At 33.9% G+C, this 21,426-nt stretch overlaps 1 protein-coding gene across 4 annotated transcripts in view; it reads left to right on the top strand.

Annotated features, from left to right (window-relative positions):
• The window catches only part of FOXN2 (forkhead box N2), a 60,889-nt gene extending 40,108 nt beyond the window's left edge, over nucleotides 1-20,781 (top strand). For all 4 annotated transcript variants that reach the window (XM_070379615.1, XM_070379612.1, XM_070379613.1 and 1 more), the window contains 4 exons: nucleotides 3,846-3,970; nucleotides 6,179-6,243; nucleotides 14,675-14,743; nucleotides 16,185-20,781. In XM_070379615.1, coding sequence (XP_070235716.1) covers nucleotides 3,846-3,970; nucleotides 6,179-6,243; nucleotides 14,675-14,743; nucleotides 16,185-16,708 — 783 coding nt within the window. In that variant the 3' untranslated portion in view covers nucleotides 16,709-20,781. The remainder of the gene's footprint in view (nucleotides 1-3,845; nucleotides 3,971-6,178; nucleotides 6,244-14,674; nucleotides 14,744-16,184) is intronic.
• Nucleotides 20,782-21,426: the final 645 nt, after the last annotated feature.

The raw sequence follows: 21,426 nt of genomic DNA, 5'->3' as shown, positions 1-21,426 counted from the left end.
GTTTTTAACTGAGACTTAGATTTAAAAATAAGTTTTTTGCTTTAGACTCTAAAACATAGATTAGCAAATACATAATTCTATCTTGTTACTGATAGTTTGTGAACAGGCTCAGTGAACGGAAGTGCTGCCATGGTAACACAAAACAGACGGTTATTTGGAGACCTTACTCAAGATACTTAAATGCCCTGAACTGCAAGTTTTCAGTACTAGTGCTTCCAATTTGCTGTTTCAAGGAAATACCAATTCTTCTGTGATCAAAACAATTTGCAGTTCTCTCACAATAGAATTTTAAAAGTAGATTTATGAACCAAACAGTTTCTAGGAGTATAATCTCAGGAATACCAAGATAGAACATGGTTAGAATCATTAAAATAATTGTCTTAGTCTATATATGAAAAATAATTTATGTATTTCTTTTCTATATGAAACTGAAGTGGTTTGGGGACAAAGGATGTTGTGGGTGCTATCACTTTTAAAGTTTTATTTCTCTATCTTCAGAATACACTTACCACTTAGGCCAAGTGATTGGAATTACATCTAATTTAAGATGGGATGGTCCATCACTTAATTCTAAAATACATGGGTAGAAATTTGACTTCCTTTGGAAAAAACTTAAAATTTCAATGTAGTTCATGTGATATCTTGCTGCCACAGGCCAGAAAAAGTTTCATCTGATAGTATGGTACGTTACTTTCTGTATTACAGTATGATATGACACCATGGTTTTTCTTGTCCAATATATTTAAGTTGCTGGGATGTTAAAAACTGCCTTACACTCAATTACCATACTTTTCCTCACACGAAAGTGTTTTTCCCTTATCAGTTTAATTCTTGTTTATTTCTAACTTTTGTCTCATTTCAAAATTAATTAATTTTTGTTCTTATTGTTTATGTTTTTAAAAGTCCTTCATCTCTTAGAAGAAAAGAATAGGAACATAAACTGACTTTCTGCCATTTTCAGTATAACCTCTTGTATTCATTTACTTTGCAGCTCTGTCACTTACATAAAAATTTTCTTATTTGAATCTCATCACAACTCAGTGAAGTGGTCTGTTTTTTTACAGATAAAATATGAATTAGAGGACAGATAGAGATTAAATTATTAGTCCAATGTCAGTAGCCAGTCAGTAAGCAGTGTTTTAATATTTCACTTTTAAAACCTGTGAAACCATTCTTTCATTATACTGTTCTGCTATAGTAGTTATGACATGATATTCAGAGATTAAAAAAAAACCTCAGTAATAGACTAATGTTACTTTGAAAACAGTTCAGGAAATGGAAGCACCCTGGAATTCATCATATTAAATCTTCAGCAATCATAATAGCTTACATCATATGGGATTTTATACAAGCAGAAAGGAGCAGGGGTCAGTTTTACTGTTGTCTAGATAATTGTTAATGTTGTGAGGTATAATTCAAATTTTCAGAAGGGGTTTTTGAAATAGAAAAGATGTAAAAACAAAAATTAGTAGCAGTTTGAATCTCACTAATCTTGTGAGGAAATTTTGTACACCATGGTGAGAAGGGTTCAGGTTATACCTTATATTTAACTTTTGATATTTATATCTTCAAAAGATTAAATATCTTCAAAAATATTTATTAAAATTTAATGTCAGTATCTAGTGGAATAGAAGCAGAAAAACAAATTATTGGAGAATAAAACAATGATATTAGACTGGAAGAAAGAGGAACAGTTTTTAAAACTGCAAAGAAAATGAACATAAAACATAACAATTGTAGTATTTGGTATTAAGGGCTTATGTCCAGAAGGTACTGTTTTATATGTATTTTGAGCATACTAATACACAGAGAACCATAGATATTTTTCTAAAGGTTACACAGCTGTTAAGTGACAGAGCCAGGTTTCCAAAGGTAGGTATTGTACTCTTCTTCAAGGCTTGTACTCTTAACTTCTGTGCAAGTGGTGTTTAGCTCTGGGGAAGTGGGATGAGTTTGCAGTTGAACCTCCTCCTTGCATGACTGTGGGCTTCTATATGTAAGCTGTGGGTCCATGTGGTACATTTGTAGGGATGTTCTTCTAGTCAAACTGTTCAGGTTGGTAGATAGGGATGGATGTTCAGCTAAAGAAACAGGATAGATGTATCCTTAAGGAAGAGTTAGCAGGTGATGTTACAGCTCCTGAAATCCTTCAGTTATTTCATTTAACTAGCTCAACTAATGTCTGTGCATTTGACCACATCCACTTAGTTTTTATGTTTTTCTTATGCCCTTTGCAATCTGTAATTATAGTTTGGATATCTTTTTAAATTCAAGAGCATTTGTAAATTTCCAAGTGGTCAGAGAATTTTGCAGTTGGGTTTTTTTTTTTTTTTTCCTTTTTGCACTAGAGTGACCTTTAAATAAGATTTATTTTTCTTCATGGTCTAATCAATGTTTGTAGTTTTTTCTACCAAAAAAAAACCACATTTCTCAGTGTTAACATTAGGAAAGTATATTCTGTAAGAATTCATCAGTTACATCAGTGTTTTTAATACAAAACAGGTTTAAATAAAGCAAGACTATTTAGAACCCCCTCATAGCTCAATCAGTAAAGAATCTGCCTGCAATGCAGAAGACCCAGGTTCGATTCCTGGGTTGGGAAGATCCCCTGGAGAAGGAAATGGCAACCCGCTCCAGTGTTCTGGCCTGAAGAATCCCCATGGACAGAGGACCCTGTCAGGCTACAGTCCATGGGGTCCCAAGAGTCGGACATGACTTAGCAACTAAACCACCATCGATCTGCTAATATGTAGTGTGACCTTCTAAGAAGAAAGGAGGTAAAACATGCAGCATTTTTCAAACCTCTTTGAAGGAATTATCTCCTGGTCTGGCCTTTCCCCTGCACATTAGATCATTTTAGTGATATTCTTCAGGTATATTGTCTGCTTACCTTCCTGGTGAGCTGTTCCTTCATATTAGAGGAACTGTGGAGCAGGCAAGCCATTCTTTGAGTCATCTCTCATTTGCCATTTAGTGGGCACTTCTCTTTATATTTTCTCTAGTTTCCAATAAACATACATTTCTATTATTTTTAGATTCTTATGACTATTTCCATGAAATCTGGGCTTGTGTACCCTTTACCTTATTATCCAAAAGGCCCTCAAATGTTGTAACTTAACCATATTGAGGATAGGGATGGTACTTATTCCTCTTTTTTACCTTTTACAAGAGTCTTTTCCATCCCTCAGTTTTTTATTTTACTCTTTGAGACTTTTGCCATCTCTTCATTAAATTGTTTGCTTTGAATTTAAGCAGTTTAAATGGGAAAATAAATACTAGTGTTAATGCCATAAAAATAATTATTTTTGGATGCATCACCCAGTATCATATTGTTTAGCACTTTGGGGGGAATGACCACCTAATTGAAGGGCCATCATGCATAGCCCTTCATGCTGTTCTCTGCATAGCTTGGTGTTGTATCATTCTCACAAACTGTGATGCAAATGTGAATGGTGTGTCCTAGAGTGTTGTGGTCTTGTGGCCCTATGCACCATGCACTGTGCAGAGTACTCTACGTGTAATTAAATCTATGGAACAACCCTGTGAGGTAGCTACTATTATTATCCGTACCTTCCAAATACGGGAATAATGACCCAGAGAAATAGAAGTTAGTTAACCTTCCTAAAGTTACGCAGCGGGTAAATGGCAGAGCTGGAGATAGGAACCCAGGCTGTCTGCCTCCAGGGCTTTTAATCACACAGTTCATTGCTGGCAAGTTTACTTAAGTGTTTGCATTGTATTCAAAAGGTGCTATTGGGTTTTGTGTCCCCACACATTTATGAAAGACATTCAGACACTTTTTGTGTCTGATTCCAGATTACTAATTCTTATGTAATTTATTTTAGGTTAATGGAAAAGGTTCCTTATGGTGTGTTGATCCAGAATATAAACCCAACCTTATGCAGGCACTGAAGAAGCAACCTTTCTCCTCAAAATCCACATTTTACAGCCCTCCTGCGTCACCACAAAGGTACAAGATCTAAGATGTAAATGTCAGTGGCAATATGTAAGATTTCATTATATGAGATGGAATAACTTAAAGTTGTGGGGTTTTTTTCATCTTTTTTTTTTTTTTCGAATTACATAGAGAATTATTTACTGATAAGACATTAGACTAAGGCATTTTTACTTATTAGGAACCAAGATGTTGGGTAATTGAGAGCATAAATTCTGCAAAATGTATTAATAATTAATAATGTATTCTAACTAAACTCTGAAGATAGTGATAATATGAATTCAGGTATAACCTGAAACCTTTTTGTAAAGATTAGATCATTTACATTGTCTGCAGTACTAATACTGACCTAAAGACACAAGAAAATAGAAGTATATTTAAAATTTTTGAAATAAGGTAGTTTGTTTGCAGCATTTATATATACACTTATATTCATTTTTCTATTTTAAGATTTTTTCCCTTCATAGCATGTTTAATATTTGAAAATTATGTTCAAGTCTCAAATTTTTAAATGTCAAGTAAAATAATGCTTTGGATTTTTATTTGATTTGTTTCTGTTGGCAAATATACTTTTCCTTGGCCTTTTGTTTTCTCAGTCATCATTAAATTGATCTTAAAGCTTTCCCATTTTAAGTCAAATCTGAAAATGATGACTTTAAATCTGACTATTGCCTTTGAAAGAAGCCTTTAGAATCTTTATTTTTAAATTCTATTATATATATTCATTTGAGTTGAAAATGACAGTTTTGTCAAAATACTTTTAAGGGTAGTCTATAAAAAGTTTTTTAAAGCTTTTTAGTAAAATAATTGAAAAATTTGAAACATTCACAAAAGTAGAAGAGTGAACTCCCATTTGCAGCAGTTACTAACATTTCATGTAGTGTTTAAGGAATTAAATTATATAACTTTTAGAGGAGTGTTTGTAGCTGATAAGTTTTAAAAATTAGCCTAAAGTTGAAATTTCAGCAATATATATACATACATACTTATTGAGATTTAAGCTTATTTACCATATTAGTAGATTAGAAGGATCATTGTGACAAGAACTAGTTTATCCTTATGAAATGAAACTCTGAAAAGATGTTATCAGAGTTTATATTCTCATTGTTTGGGAGTTGATACTTTCTTTAGTATTGGTGCTTATGAGATGTCCTAGTTTAAAAGAACAGTAGTTGGGAAATTAATGGTAAGTTCTGTTGATACTGCTTTTATGTTTTATTTAGCAATGCTATTTTTTATTAAAAATTAAATGGGAGAATTGGCACACTTTTTTTGTATACCATCAAAAATACACTTTTCTGTGCCTTTGATATGATATATTTTCATGTTTTCATTTTTTATATGTTTAAATGTTAAAGATGATTTTGTGGCTTAAAAACAGGTAAACAGCAGCATAGAGGTTGTAATCTTCGACTTTAAAATATTTTTAGAAATATTTTCTCTTTGTTATTGTTGGACAGAATGACAGTTCCATCTGACATGCCTTTGTGTAGCCCTTTCATGCCATAATTGGTTAAGTCTGAGGAAGAGAATGAACTATATAGTGTATATGAAACTGTGACTAAGAAATAGACTAATTTAGTTAGCCAAACAGATTTTTTTTTTTAAATACTATCACAAATTCCAAAGAAGAGGAAAGTTTGTTCCAAAAATATTTAAAAATTTTTGAAATTAAAAAAAAGAAACTGCTGGTCTCTTTTTCATAAATATAGAAATTTTGATTTGTAATTGATATTTTTAATTAAATCAGGAACTTTTTTTTTTTTTGTCATTACCATACAGTCTTCTTTAAACATTGTTTTGATAAACACTTTCATTTCTGTAGTAACACCTATATTAATATCTTATCAAACTTAAGCATCCAGTGTAGAATCAAACAGTAACTATTATGTATTGTCTGTTGTTCTGGGCATTTTAAGTTTAATGTTCTTATTTAATTATCACAACAACCCTATGTGGGAGTTTTAATTATTCCTGTTTTACAGATGAAGAAACTAAAGGGTTAATTATTTTGCCTAAGAACGCCCAAATAGTTGTGATTTAAACTTGGATCTTATACTCTTTCTGCTTTGGCAGACTCTTGCTAAACTGAATAGTATTAGCAAAGAAAACAAGGTAAAAACTTTTTTATTGTACAAACTAGTTGTATTTGTAACTAAGTTTTATAAAATGTGAAATAAAGTTTTTTTTTAATAAGTATGCTTGTCTTATCTCTTTTTTCAGTGGTTCTTTATCACCTCATTACTTAAGCTCTGTACTCAAGCAGAACCAGGTGCGAACTCTCAAAGGTATGTGAAAGATCAGTATTTTAAATCATAAGAACTCAGGTTAAAATCAGAATTTTTATTTAATTATTTTTTAATTATAAAAATATTGCCTGTTTATTATAGAAGGTTTAGAAAATAAAAAACATTTATAAAAAAGAAACTAAAACTTACCCTTTATTCTGCTGTTAACTTTTTAATTGGGCTATACTGGATGTACAATATTGTATGTTTCAGGTGTACAACATAGTTATTCACAGTTTTTCAGGTTATACCCCATTTATAATTATAAAATATCGACTGTATTCCGTGTGTTGTACAGTATGTTCTTGAAGCTTAGTTATTTTTTACATAGTAGTTTATACCTCTTAATCTCTTACCCTATCTATCTTGCCCCTCTGCTGTTAACATTTTTAATATGATTGCTTTGGTCCTTTTTATGCCTTACACGAGAGTAGATATGTTTGTATGCATGCCCATACATGCACATACCACCCACCACCTCCCAAACACACTCTTTCTCCAGGTACTTGGATTATACTGTGTATACTATTTCATATCCCTGTTTTCATTTCCTTTTATTGTATACTTTTCCTTGAAAATAGGGAAATATTTCTTAGTAATGCAGTAAGTACCAAATCATCTTTTCAAGTCTGTCGGACTAGAATAGTTGACAGACTATGGCCCGTGGCCAAGTCTGGCTGCCACTCTTTCTGTTATGGCCTTGGAGTTAGGGATGGCTTTACATAATTATTTTATAGATTAGGTGTACTGCTGCTGCTACTTCTAAGTTGCGTCAGTCGTGTCCAACTCTGTGCTACCCCAGAGACAGCAGCCCACCAGGCTTCCCCGTCCCTGGGATTCTCCAGGCAAGAACACTGGAGTGGGTTGCCATTTCCTCCTCCAATGCATGAAAGTGAAAAGTGAAAGTGAAGTCGCTCAGTCGTGTCCGACTCTTAGCGACCCCATGGACTGCAGCCCACCAGGCTCCTCCGTCCATGGGATTTTTCCAGGCAAGAGTGCTGGAGTGGGGTGCCATTGCCTTCTCCAAGATTAGGTGGAAAGAACTATAATTTAGGAAGAAAGCAGTAAGCTTTCAAAACTAACTTTTGAACTTGGCTGACATTTAAAAAGTAGATAAAAATTTTGAATTAGTTGTTTTTTCCTCTACTCAAAGTTAATATTATAGGTTAGTGATATACTAACAAAAGTTTTCCTCACATTGCTGCTTTGGAGCTTGCAGATGTTACTCTGACCTATAAAAATAAAAATTATCAGATGAAAAGCCTCTCTGTGTATCAGAGACATTTGGCTCTTTAAAACTACACTAAGCCAAGCCTAGGAAACATATGATGATGGTCTGTAAAAATAAGGGAGGGAAAGAATGTGAAAAGCTTAAGAGAACTCTGCAGAGAAGTTAATGGAATTAGTCTGCTTCAGATAATATTGTGACTGAACATAAGGCAAGTACCCATTTTCCTGTTACCTACATGAGTAAATGTGCTCTCTTTATGTTTTGGTATTGCTGATACTTCCTTTTTCTTTTTATTACTTCAGTAAATTCTGACCCTTAGTCTTTTAAGCTTTAGCTCATATGCACATTTTGAGAACATTTTCTGTCTTGAATTCTGGGGTTTATTTAGAATTTCTTCTGGTTCTTGTTCTATTCCATCCAAATTCTGCTTCTTCCTTTGGGGATCAGCTTCCACAAGGAGAGCATAGGTATTTTTTCATCTAATGAGTTGTATGTATTATCCATCATCTCTCATACAAATGTTTTAGGAGAAAAATGAAATACTGTACCACACAAAAACTTTAAGAAATTTTATATTTAAATCAGGTTGATTTAGCACATATACATAGACTCTGAGGAAATTTGCTTTTTCTTAACTCTTGATATCTTTTTTCTAGGGAAAAAGTTTGAAAAAATATAGCAATAAATTGATTAAACTTTCAAGTACTTGTTGAATTCATCCATTTTGCTAATCACTGAATTCTGGGTGCCTTGGGATATGCAGAAAGAGACCCAGGCCCTAGTCTCAGAAAATATACTGTCTAATTGAAGAATTAATTCATGTTTAATTGATTAGAATTGTACAGAATACACTGGGAGAAAAGGAAGTGGGTGGCAAATTAAGCTTAGAGGTAGGACGGAAAAGGCCTCTTTGAGAAGAAAGTGTGATGCCTGAGCTCTGGGCCTCAAAAGTTGGACAGATACTTAACCTTGGTTAGAGGTTTGGTCTGGGACAGTTGCTAGGAACTGCAGGTTGGTAAGCATGGCTGAAACCTAAGAGCACAGAAGACTAAGTAGCCTTGGTCCTGTAGCTATAGATGTGATCGTTTAGCATGGGCAAGGCAAATGAAAAAGTTTAAGCAGGCATTAGCCAAATCAATGGAGAAGGAAATGGCAACCCACTCCACTGTTCTTGCCTGGAGAATCCCAAGGACGACGGAGCCTGGTGGGCTGCCATCTTTGGGGTTGCACAGAGTCGGACACGACTGAAGTGACTTAGCAGCAACAGCAGCCAAATCAAGCAGAGCTTCTTTAGTATAATGAGTTGGAACTTCTTCCTGTAACTGTAACATTAGTTTACATTGAGTTCCTGACTATGGTGTTTTGCTTGCATTATTTCATTTAATTCTTACAACAACTCTTTGAGGTTTTGTTACCCTCTTTTACAAATAAAGAAAGTGAACTTTGGAGAGATTAAGTAACTTTCTTAAGGTTACACAACTAGTAAATGGTATAGAAGGAACTCTGATTTCAGAGCCTGCACTCCTACCAGATATGAGAAGTTAGGGGAACTACTGAAGGTCTTTAAAGAATAAGGTGACATTGTCAGTTTTGTGTTTTGTAAATATCACTGAAATTTCACTGTTGGCTCTAACTTTGTTGTTGTTGTTCAGTTGCTCAGCCATATCCAACTCTGCGACCCCCTGGACTGCTGCATGCTAGGCTTCCCTGTCCTTCTCCATTTCTCAGAGTTTGCCCAAATCATGTTCATTGAGTCAGTGATGCCATCCAACCATCTCATCCTCTGTCATCCTCTTCTCCTCCTGCCTTCAGTATTTCCCAGCATCAGAGTCTTTTCAAATGAGTCAGTTCTTCACATCAGGTGGCCAAAGTATTGGAGCTTCAGCTTCAGCGTCAGTCCTTCCAATGAAAATTCAGGACTGATTTCCTTTAGGATTGACTGGTTGGATCTCCTTGCAGTCCAAGGGATTCTCAAGAGTCTTCTCCAACACCACAGTTTGAAAGCATCAGTTCTTCAGCACTCAGCCTTCTTTATGGTCCAACTCTCACATTGGTACATGACTACTGGAAAAACCATAGCTTTGACTATATGGACCTTTGTCGACAAAGTAATATCTCTGCTTTTTAATATGCTGTCTAGGTTGGTCATAGCTTTTCTTCCAAGGAGCAAGCGTCCTTTAATTTCTTGGCTGCAGTCACTGTCCACAGTGACTTTGGAGCCCAAGAGTCGATATAAAATTCATCTGTCACTTCATAGAATTATCCTTTTTAAAGTCTCCTCTGTTTTGCTCATCTGGCCAATAGCAATGTTACAGTATTGTATAACAGGCAGCAGGAGGCAGAGAAATCTCATACTGAGATAGCAGAACAAAACTTTTTTTGGTCAATATTTTGATTTGGTGTGGGTTTGTAGTAAATTCATGTGTTGAAAAATATTTATTGAGTGCACTTGTATGCTAGTCACTGCTCTAGGCACCAAGGATGCATCAGTGAACAAAGAAGACAAAAATGGAACCATATTCTAATTAGTAAATTTTAGTATTTATACTTAAGCACTAAAGTATATGTAGCGTATTACAAGCAAGTATAAAATTCAGATAGTTAATGATGAAGGTAGGAACTAAATGCAAATCTAAGTTCAAATTTAAGTTTACAAATTTGCACAATTTGTATCTTAATTAAAGTGAAAGTAAACTGGTACTTCAGACAGCTTCAGGTACTAGTAATTTATTGAAATCACTCTCCTACTTTTAAGAATCATGAGAAACAGCTTCCTTGTTTGGATGCTCTGTAATTGTGTATACTGGTTTTGATAAAGGCAGTAAATCCTGCTGTAGTTGATACTTGGCTTATAATCATTTAAATTCTGCCACTGTGGTTCTTATATCGTTCCTTAAGCAAATGGACTGAGAATCAGGTAATAGAAACTTGTCTTATTATAACTCTTACTTTCACATAGTTAAAACTGATGTCTTTTTAATTTTCTCTCAATTATTGTTAATAATTTCTTAGCATCAAGGCTAAGAAAATATAAACTAGGAAGAACAAGTTAACAGTTTTGACAGAGATTTATTTGAACCAGTTATTAAATCAGTAGCATATTTTGAACTCTAGTCAGAACTATTGGAGAAGGCAATGGCACCCCACTCCAGTACTCTTGCCTGGAAAATCCCATGGATGGAGGAGCCTGGTGGGCTACAGTCCATGGGGTCTCTGAGAGTCAGACATGACTGAGCAACTTCACTTTCACTTTTCACTTTCATGCATTGGAGAAGGAAATGGCATCCCACTCCAGTGTTCTTGCCTGGAGAATCCCAGGGATGGGGGAGCCTGGTGGGTTGCCGCCTCTGGGGTCGCACAGAATCGGACATGACTGAAGTGACTTAGCAGCAGCAGCAGCAGCAGCAGTCAGAACTATGAAGGATAAAAAGGGAACTATTTAATGCTGTTTAATATGACTTATAACAGGTTATTTTTGTTATTATTTAACTTACTGTTTGGATGGCTCTCATGGCTCTAATGACAAATGACTTTAAGCTGGAAGTGAATTATTGGATTAAATAGTGTCAGAGAAAATATATACAAAAGACTTTATAAAAAAATGAAATTTTCATTCTGAATATGTTAGATAATACAGCTAATAATATGTTTATTGAGAACACAGAGCCATCTTTAAAATCGCAAAAGGTATTGAGTTGACCAAAAAGTTTTTTTGGATTTTTCAGTAAGATGTTATGGAAAAACCTGAACAAACCAACCCTATACTTATTAATGAAAAAAAATTATAAACATAAACATTATAAACAATATAAGAAAAACATTATAAAGTGTTTTCAGCTGTGACAATAAGTAAGTCTTAAGTTTAATTGTAATACCAAAACTGATTTGGTACTATAAATAAGAATTGTAAAATCTACACAGTTTTGTTGCTTTTGTTCCAGGAAGTTCAAGAATGTACTTTGGACAAATCATTGATAATTAGGTGGTAGTGGTGTTTATTGAAGTATAGTTGATTTACAGTGTTGGATAGGAGACTTCCCTGGTGGTTCATGGTATTGGAAGTGGTTCACACTTCCAATACCATGTTGGATAATCAGGTGTTTTTGATTACCAGATGGAATCATTTCTCTAGTGCTTATTTTAACATTGAAGTTAAACTTTTTTTGAGGTAATTGAGAAGATGTTGTGGGAAGCATATTTAGCGAATGTTCTAAATCAAACAAAGTCAGATGTAGATAAAATCCTTTCGCAAAGAAGTAATTTCATGTTGGACTATTCAAACTAATTTGGCTTAACAAATTCCTATAAGAATTTGTATTCAAAGAACAATTTTCCTGTCATTTCTACTGTTACAGAAAGTGAAAGTATTAGTTGCTCAATTGTATCTGACTCTTTGAGACCCCATGGACTATCGCCCTCCAGGCTCCTCTGTCCATGGAATTCTCCAGGCAAGAATATGGAGTGGGTTACCTTTCCCTTCTCCAAGGGATCTTTCCAACCCAGGGATCGAAACCCAATCTCCTGCATTGTGGGCAAGATTCTTAACCTTCTGAGCCACCAGAGAAGCCCCTATACACACTATAAAGATATACTAATTTTTAAAGTTAAAAATCTTTTATAGGTGCTTCATTTACAAGATTAATAAATTTCCTGAAATTGTTTACTTGTTATAATGCATTTCAGTATTAGATTCTTTCCCTCACCACCATTCCCCCTTTTAAAAAAAAAAAAAAAAGGTTTTTTGTTTTTTATTGAAAGAAAACAAAATCATTCCATGGAGCAGAAGTCTCTCTGTTAGTATCATGCCAGGCAGGTTGCGCCCTGCACACTGGACACCCGGCTGAGACAGTGATGGGCTGATTTCGGAAGGACTGGACCACACCCAGTCCTCAAGCTGTGTGCCCTGGTTTACGAAGCATTCACCTGCAGGCCAGTTGCTTTTTTTCCAGTTCACACAGAGATACAATATGGGCTAGAGCTCTACTAGCTTTTTTTCTTTAAAGACATGTTAGAATACTGAACTCTATCATAATCAAGTCTCATTCTAAAAGATGGGAATTGGAGAGGTCTTTGTTTTATTAGCGTCTATGGCTGTGGCATGTGGGAATCATTGATTCAAGTTCTTCTTAACTTGATTTCTTTTTTTTTTTTTTTCTGCCTGAAATGCTTTATCTTTGAATATCTTCATGGTTTCCTTTCTTTCACCTTCCTGAGGTTTTTGCTCAACTATTACCTTTCCTTGAGGCCTTCCCTAACCTCTGTATTTAAAGTTGCAACTACCTTTCCCCACATTCTCTGTCTTCCTTCCCTCCAATTTTCTTCTCCCTAGTGTTTATCTCTCAGAAGTTGTATTTCTTTGTGTTCTGAGAGTCAGGGATTTTCCTGTTTTGTTTTCAGCCTGGAGTGTGAGATAGGACACTCAATTTATTGAATGAGTAACAAAATAGAGAATTTCCGTTATACTCAATAATTTCCTGCAAAATTTCCTACTCTAATTATAGATACTTGGTAAATTTTGAGGGATGATGAGATTACAAATCGAAGGCCTAGATTCTGGAGGTAGACTGCACAGGTTTAAATCCCATCTCTATCGTTCCTAGAGATCCCTCTTTGTCCATTTTCTCATCTTTAAGATGGAAATACTAATAGTACCACATCATAAACTTATGAGAGTGAGATGAGTTAATAATACTTAGAACATGTCAAGGGTTTAGTAATTTGGTGATAATCAGCTTAATCTAAAGAAAGGAGATTTGGCAGAGATACAATATATTCTTCACTCATTTATCAGGGAACTACTGTTTGTTCCAGGTATTATGGAATATAGAGAATAAGACATGATTCTTACCTTAAGGGAGCTGACAGTCTAATTGGAAATAATTCATATAGAAACTCTGATTAATGAGATTGCACTTTATTCAAGGGAGAAGAATATGTGCTTTCTCATAGCAACAATCTTCTGATTTACTTAAACCTATTTTTTAAGGTCATAACATTTCCTGCCTTTACAGAGTTTGTGGTCAAGATGAGGAGGAAACAAGTCACTATCCATATGGCTTTATTATCTAAGACAATTTTATAATTAGATATTATAAATAAAATAAGATTTGGGGATAATAAAAATTTTCCAACTTTGAGGCAGAAATGGAATGTTTTTGAGTCTTGTTTTAAACCTATCCTTTATAATTAAAGGATATATAAATTATATAAATTATCCTTTATAACCTATCTTTTAAAATTTGTAAACATTTTCTAACTTTTCCTTCACATTTTAGATTGTACCATTTTACTTTTATTCGATTACGGTTATAAAGGCTAACAGATTGCCAGGATGTAGAGGAACTGCTAGTGCAAAAGTAGATATGAGAGCGTAATGACCTCTGGAATAGAACCTGCTGGTTTTACCAGCCTATTAAAATCCATTTTTCTAATGGAATATCCATAATTGTAGTACTTATAGGCTTGCATGTGATTATGACTAAAGACAGTGCTAATATTTATGTGTGTTCTTAGCTAATTTAATCTGTTTAAGGGCAGTCCTTATTGAAATGCAGGTCGGGTTCTTATTTTCATTGTGAATAATTAAAGAGGAAAACTTTCATTATCTCTGCTGCTGCTGCTGCTGCTGCTGCTAAGTCGCTTCAGTCGTGTCTGACTCTGTGCGACCCCAGAGATGGCAGCCTACCAGGCTCCTCTGTCCCTGGGATTCTCCAGGCAAGAACACTGGAGTGGGTTGCCATTTCCTTCTCCAGTACAGGAAAGTGAAAAGTGAAAGTGAAGTCGCTCAGTCGTGTCCAACTCTTAGCGACCCCATGGACTGCAGCCTACCAGGCTCCTCCGTCCATGGGATTTTCCAGGAAAGAGTACTGGAGTGGGGTGCCATCGCCTTCTCATTATCTCTAGTGCCTCTCAATTCTCCTTTATAAAATATTGTTCATAATTTTAAATGAACAAAAGTAGATAACAAAATAATAAGTCTTGTTTTGTACATTTATTTGTATGTGTTTGTGTCTTTGTATATATATGATATCTATATATATGTGTGTGTATAATTTACATATGTTATATACATTATGCATTTTTTTGTAAGTAGAAAATACACCAAAACCTTAATGTTGGTTACCTTTGGGTACATGCATATACTATAATAGCCTCTTTTTTATAAAGAACATTAATATTATCACTCTTTTCCTTTTTTAGAATCTGATATTGATGCTGCCACTGCAATGATGCTTTTAAATACTTCTATAGAACAAGGAATTTTGGAATGTAAGAAATCATGCTTTTCTTTTTTGTGAGCACCTTTCACATGTCATTTAGGACAGGCAAAATTACTTCTTTCTAACTAGGTCGTATTTTCATCTGAATAACTTAGTTTCTGTTTTATTTTCTTTTAATTTATGTGAGGAGTTGTGAAATTGAGGTTAATGCTATGATACTTCTTGTTACATTGACCAATAAATGAAGAAATAAATATCATGTTTAGAAATTAAGCTTAAAGATTTAAAAGTGAAGATGGAGATGTCCCTGGTGGTCCAGTGGACAAGACTCTGCTCCCAGTGCAGGGGACCCAGGTTCAATCCCTGGTTAGGGAACTAGATCCCATATGCTGCAACAAAAGATCTCACATGCCACAACGAAAGGCTGAAGATCCCACATTCTGCAGCTAAGACCTGGTGCAGCCAAATAAATACATAAAAATAAATATTTTTAAGAAATGAATAAAAGTAAAAATGAAGCTATGAATAAGAAAACATAGTATGCTTATAACCTTGAAATGAGAAAAGCTATCTTTGACATACAAAGTGCAAAATCCATAAAAGCTTGTGTAAATTTAATTAGACATCAAACTCTTATTTAGAGTTCTGACGACAGCAGATACCTGTAAGAAAAGTAACACAAGCATAGTACTGGGATGACATATTTCTTCACTGTATATAGCAGACAAAGGAATAATGTTGAGTATACATATGTGCACAACATAAAAAGATTCTGTAGGTAAGAAATAAGGAAACGGTTCAATAAAATATATGAATAGCTAGGCCTCAGAGGAGGAAATATACAGATGGATAGCACACATTTGAAAAGATACAGCTTCTCTAGAAATCAAGGAGATGCAAAATGAAACAATATTGAGATAATATCTTTTTGTCATAAGATTATGAAAAATTAAAACGATTGATAATATTAGAGGTTAAGTATAGGAACTGGGTGTTGTCACACAAAGGATATAAATTTATACAACTATTTTGGAAGGTAATTTGGAAACACCAACTAAAATTTAAAATGTATGTATTTTTTACTTAGTAATTCTGTTTCTTTTTATCTCTCCTAGAAAAATTCCATATGTGTAAGAAAAAGCATGTAGAGGATTTTCATTGCAGTATTACTTGTAATAGTTAAAAACTGGCAACAACCTAAATATCAACAAGTAAATTGTTAGCTAACCAGTGACACATTAATATTGAGGCATTTTCTACAAGCAGCTTGAAATAATTGTATTTTCCATGGGAAGGTCAAGACATACCATTAAATGGTTTAAAAATATTTTAGATTGATTCCTACAGGATGATGGTCTGCATAAAATTTAAAGACCCACGAAACATCACCAGTCTAAAGCACTTATTCAGGAGTGATATAATAGTTTTAAATGGCCTGTTTCTGCAGTCAGATGCATTTGATTTACTGATGGAAGCTTTATTTTCCACAGGTGAGAAGCCTCTGCCTCTTAAAACAGCAATGCAAAAAAAGAGGAGTTATAGCAATGCATTCAATCATTCCAGTGCTATGCGATTACATGAGAGTGATTCTTTAGCCACCAGCATTGACCCAAAAGAAGACCACAATTACAGTGCAAGTAGCATGGCAGCACAGCGTTGTGCGTCCAGGTCTAGTGTGTCTTCTCTGTCTTCTGTGGATGAGGTGTATGAATTTATCCCAAAGAGTAGCCATGTAGGAAGTGATGGCAGTGAAGGATTTCGCAGTGAAGAAGACACAGACGTTGATTATGAAGATGATCCACTTGGAGACAGTGGCTATGCATCGCAGGCTTGTGCAGATACCACTGAAAAGGGGCAGCCAGACAAAAAGATGCGAAAACAAGCATGTCAAGAAATTGATGAGGAGCTCAAAGAGGCAGCTGGATCTCTGCTTCACCTTGCTGGTATTCGTACATGTCTAGGTTCTCTAATAAGTACTGCAAAGACACAGAATCAAAAGCAGCGGAAAAAATAGAAATACTTACTAGTGTGAAATTATTTTTAAATGTGGCAATACTCTTCTACTTAATTCTTTACAAGGGATATCAAAGCCATAATGGACTTCTTTTGGTTTAGGGTGGGGGAGGGGTGCTAATTGTTTATTTCAAAATATTTTTGTTTTTTGAATTTTTATTAAATAGTTGCTGTTAGGATCATGCCCAATCATCAATATGATGTGAAATCCTAAATGCATAATTTTTGTGATAAGTGTCTTCAAGATTGGAAATTTTATGTTAAAAAAAAAAAAAGGTCCCAAGCCTCTGTCTTAAACTTGTAGGGAAGTCTTTTGTTCTGTTAATATGTCCAAGTGTAAGAACTGGCAACTCTAACTTTTTTTTTCATTTTCTTTTCCTATCTGTAATTAACTATAGTTGCCAATCCAGCTAGAAATTTTGCTGCTTTCTTTCTCCCATACTCCTCTCTTGACACGTGTAATCCAGTAGGATGAGATTTGAATATTTTATTTTGTCTTAATTTTTGTTTTTAATTATTTTTTGTTGACACATGAACAAAGTTGAATGTAAGTTGGAAAAGATCCTAAATGTCCAGAAAGTTCCTTTTGCATAATCGGCAAAGAGATAGCAAAAAGTTCTAAGATTTAGAAAAGGCAATTTTGTGATGTAATTTATTCTAAGAACTTCAGTTTCTGTTACAATATTATTTTTTTCAAATTTTTTAACTTCCGAGATATTCCATAGTGTTTATTGGAGCCATTTATTGCAGCCAAAGTGCTTTGCAACCATTATTTTGATTTTAGCCACTAGCTGTCTTTGCTGAGGAGAAAGTATCCAATGAAAGGATATAGCCATGGAGTCTCATTTAGGCACACTTTTGCAATAAGAGGATCTTTCATTGGCTTGTTAAATGTACTGCATTCTGAAAATTACATGAATGGAGTGTAATCTAATATAAACATTTGAATATGTGTTATTTATGTCATCATAAATAAAGGTAGATCATTTAGGAAAAAACTTCTATTCAAGCTTTGTATGAATTAAATTGTATGTGCACCCAGTTAAGTTAAAGGATTTAACAAAATTATAGAGACAAAATGCCTTCATGAATTTTAAAATTTGTATAAAATTTTATAAATCCTTTTAAGGAGGCAGTGTAATTACGTGCCATTAAATCCATCCTAAAAGATTTTGTTACTCTTCCAAATGTGTATTGCCCAAGGCCTTTTTCAGTATTTGAACAAATCTGCTTATATGATACACATTTTTTCATATCATTTGTATAGCTTGACTATATCATTCAAAAAGGACAAAGGATACTAATAAAGTTAAACTTATTCATAATGTATTTTTTACAATGGCAAAAGCAGCTTTCTAAAAGTTCAGTCTTAGCTCATGCTGCATCTTGTTTCATAGACAATGACCTTGTTTTTATTTTCTGATGATTTCATATATACATATACACATAAGCTTATGATTTTGGTTTGTTACTTTCAGCTGTTTCTATGATGATAAAGCATTTAAAAAAAAAAGACAATTTTCTTTTAACTTGTAGAGTTTATTTGAGCAAAACTGTCAAATGAGAAGCCTAATGAAAATGTCTTTTTCAGTTGTCAAGACATTAAGCCAGGGATAACAACTTTATCTGTCCTGTTTCCATGTTAACTGTAGTTGAACCTGGATAGCCACAATGATAGAATTGCTGCTGTTGAAAATAATAATCTTCCAATTTGTTGATAATATGTATGCAGGATGAGGTATTAAATTTTTTGTTCTTCATATGTATCACATCTGCTGCATAAAATTGCTAACCTAAGTTAACATCTTTTATTATACACAGTGAATATAACACCAAAAATTGTTAAATTGTTTTATCACAGTATAAATAGTACACGGGGCTTCCCTGGTGGCTCAGTGGTAAAGAATCTGCCTTCTATGCAGGAGGCCCAGCTTCACTCCCTGGGTTGGGAAAATCCTTTGGAGAAGGGAGTGACTACCCACTCCATTATTTTTGCCTGGGTAATTCTATGGACAGAAGAGCCCGGTGGGCTACAGCCTATGGGGTTGCAGAGTCAAATACAACTGAGAGACTAGCACACAGACACATGCACATACACACAAATAGTACACAGATTATAAAAATCATTTAATAACAAAATATTTTTAAGCTGTTTACTGTGGTCCTCTGGATAGACCTTATTAACAGTGTTTTAATGATCTGGTTCCAATTTATTTTGTTAACTGAAATTCTGAACTACAAATGTTCTCTCTGGTTCTTGTCCATTAGATCATTAGTCTTTGTAAGTAAAGGAAAATGATCTAAGATATAAGGAAGGGAGAAAGTCATTCTCAGTTCAAATAAAGATCTTTAAAGTTATTTTTGTCAATATAAATAGCAATAACTTTTAAACTTGATTTTCTTTCCCTCTTCATGTACTCTTACCACAAATTTAAAAGTTATATTCATCACTAGCAAAGTCAATGAACTTTCACACTAAATGCTAACAGGAATAAGTTACAGGATGCTTTATTGAATTCTTATATAGAATTCACTGTATCACTTTCCGTGTGCTGACTTACCCAGGCAGTTATTTTTAAGGGGAGGAACCTTTTTAATTACCATCCCCCTTAATTACTTCCATAGACATAATCCTATTCCTCAGGTGTATTGAGATAAAAACATGGCTAATAACCACCCAATTAAGGGAAGTCATTTCTAGTCCTATGGACTGGAAATTGTATTTCTAAGAATATATTACTAGCAAATTTTACTGTAATAAAAAACAACTTGGAAATCCTGGAAAGGTTCTGTCTTTTAAAATTGTGACTTAAGCTAACGTATAATTTGCCTTGCATCAATATAAATTGTTAACAGCCACTCTCAGTTTATGACAGATCCCTAGTAGAAGTTTTAACAATTTATCTTCATCTTTCCCATCCCAAATAGAATCAGTGTTTCATGAATATATATTTTTGAAATTTATTTGTGCAATATATAACTCAATTAGTTCATGTTTTATTTTACTTTTCAAATTCAGAGAAAGAAAATATTACATGGAAAATGAATTGATGGATCACCTCCTTTTTTCCACCCTTGAGCCTTTCCTATCCTCCTTATAACCAACATGGCGTTTCTTAACTTTGATTTCTTTGTATATAGTAAAGTTTAGAATATACATGTTTCTTTCTTTTCCTATTCTCTGAGGCATTGTGTAAAGGATCATACTAGGTGGTCAGTTAAATATATGTTAGCACAAATTCAAAGCTAGAGAAAAGTGTTAAGGGGGGAGTGTGTGAGTGTGTGTGTGTGTGTGTGTGTGTGTGTGTGTGTGTCTTGGTAGACCAGGAGGCCTTTCTCAGCAATTTAAGCAATGGTTGTGAATACTTCACAAAGCTGTAAAGACTATTGTCTTAAATACTACAGTAGCTTAACAACCTTTTGTGAAGACCATAGCATTTAATTAAGAAACTTTAAGGCTTTCTGGTTTACATATATATATATTATAGTTTTTTTTTTGGTTTGAAATGTTATATACCTTTGATTTAAACAGTTTGCTTCAATATGTTAATGATGTCAGAATATTTATTTTCTGAAAAACAAAGTATTTTGATGTTATACCTGCCATTTTTTCTTAAATCACACAATTTTTTTTGCTTCTGACTGCCAGTGCCAATGTCAAAATTGTTGTACATTTCTTATTAAGTGCTTAATTTTAAAGTATTATGTTGCCATTAAATAGTGTATAAAAATGTGTAATTGCCAATTCATTGTAACTATTATTTATTTTTAAGTGAAAGTGTAAGAAGGTTTCTGATTTAAGAAATTTGAGTTATTAAATTGTGTCCTTATCCTTTTTTCTAATGTAGCATAAAAATCCCCCTGAGTTTGAGTTATAACTGCCAGTAAGTAGATGACAAGTCCAAGTGAACCACTTCTTAGTTGCCAGTCTTTGCTCATATTAAAAACAACTTAACAAACGTTTAGTTTTTGTATCTAATCTCTGATTATTAAATTGTTTATAAAGTTTATTTTTACCAAAGAGATGCAATTCACTCTGATAAAGTATTACAGAATAAATGTTGTTTTATAACATTTTTGTGCTTTCTCTGTCTTTTGGGGGTTGGTAATACAGATGTAGGTGGTTTCATACTCCTACACACATACACTTTCCCCTCCAGTGTTACAAAGCTGGAATCATACCGATGAAGGATAAAAGTTTTAATTTCAGAATGTTTTTAAAGGCTATTTTTTGAAAGTATTGTTTTCCAAAGAACCAGATCTTAGTTTTAGATCTTTTCTATTGTTTTTTAGTCTCTGTTTCATTTATTTGTGCTATGATCTTTATTTCTTTTTTTCTACTGACTTTGGGTTTTGTTTGTTCTTCTTTTTTTCTTTTGCTTACCTATTCATCTATTGATAAACATTTCAGTTGTTTCTGTCCTTTGGGTCTTGTACATAACGGGGCTGTGAACATTGGTGTACAAGTATCTGTTTAAATCCCTACTTTCAGTTCTTTTGGGTAGACACCTAGAAGTAAAATTACCAGATGATAACGATAATTCTGTGTTCAGTTTTGGGTTTTTTTTGTGTGTTTGTGGAACCACAATAAAGTTTTCTAAAGCAGCTGCACATTGCCACAGCAATGTACAAATGTTCCAATTTCTCCATATCCTTTCCAGCACTTGTTCTTTTCTTCCTTTCTCCCTCTCTCCCTTTATAATAGTCATCCTAAATCAT

The sequence above is a fragment of the Bos mutus genome, chromosome 11, assembly GCF_027580195.1.
Source record: "Bos mutus isolate GX-2022 chromosome 11, NWIPB_WYAK_1.1, whole genome shotgun sequence".
Taxonomy (NCBI): Eukaryota; Metazoa; Chordata; class Mammalia; order Artiodactyla; family Bovidae; genus Bos; species Bos mutus.
Note: the sequence above shows the minus strand (reverse complement) of the source record. Positions and strands in the feature narration are given on the sequence as shown.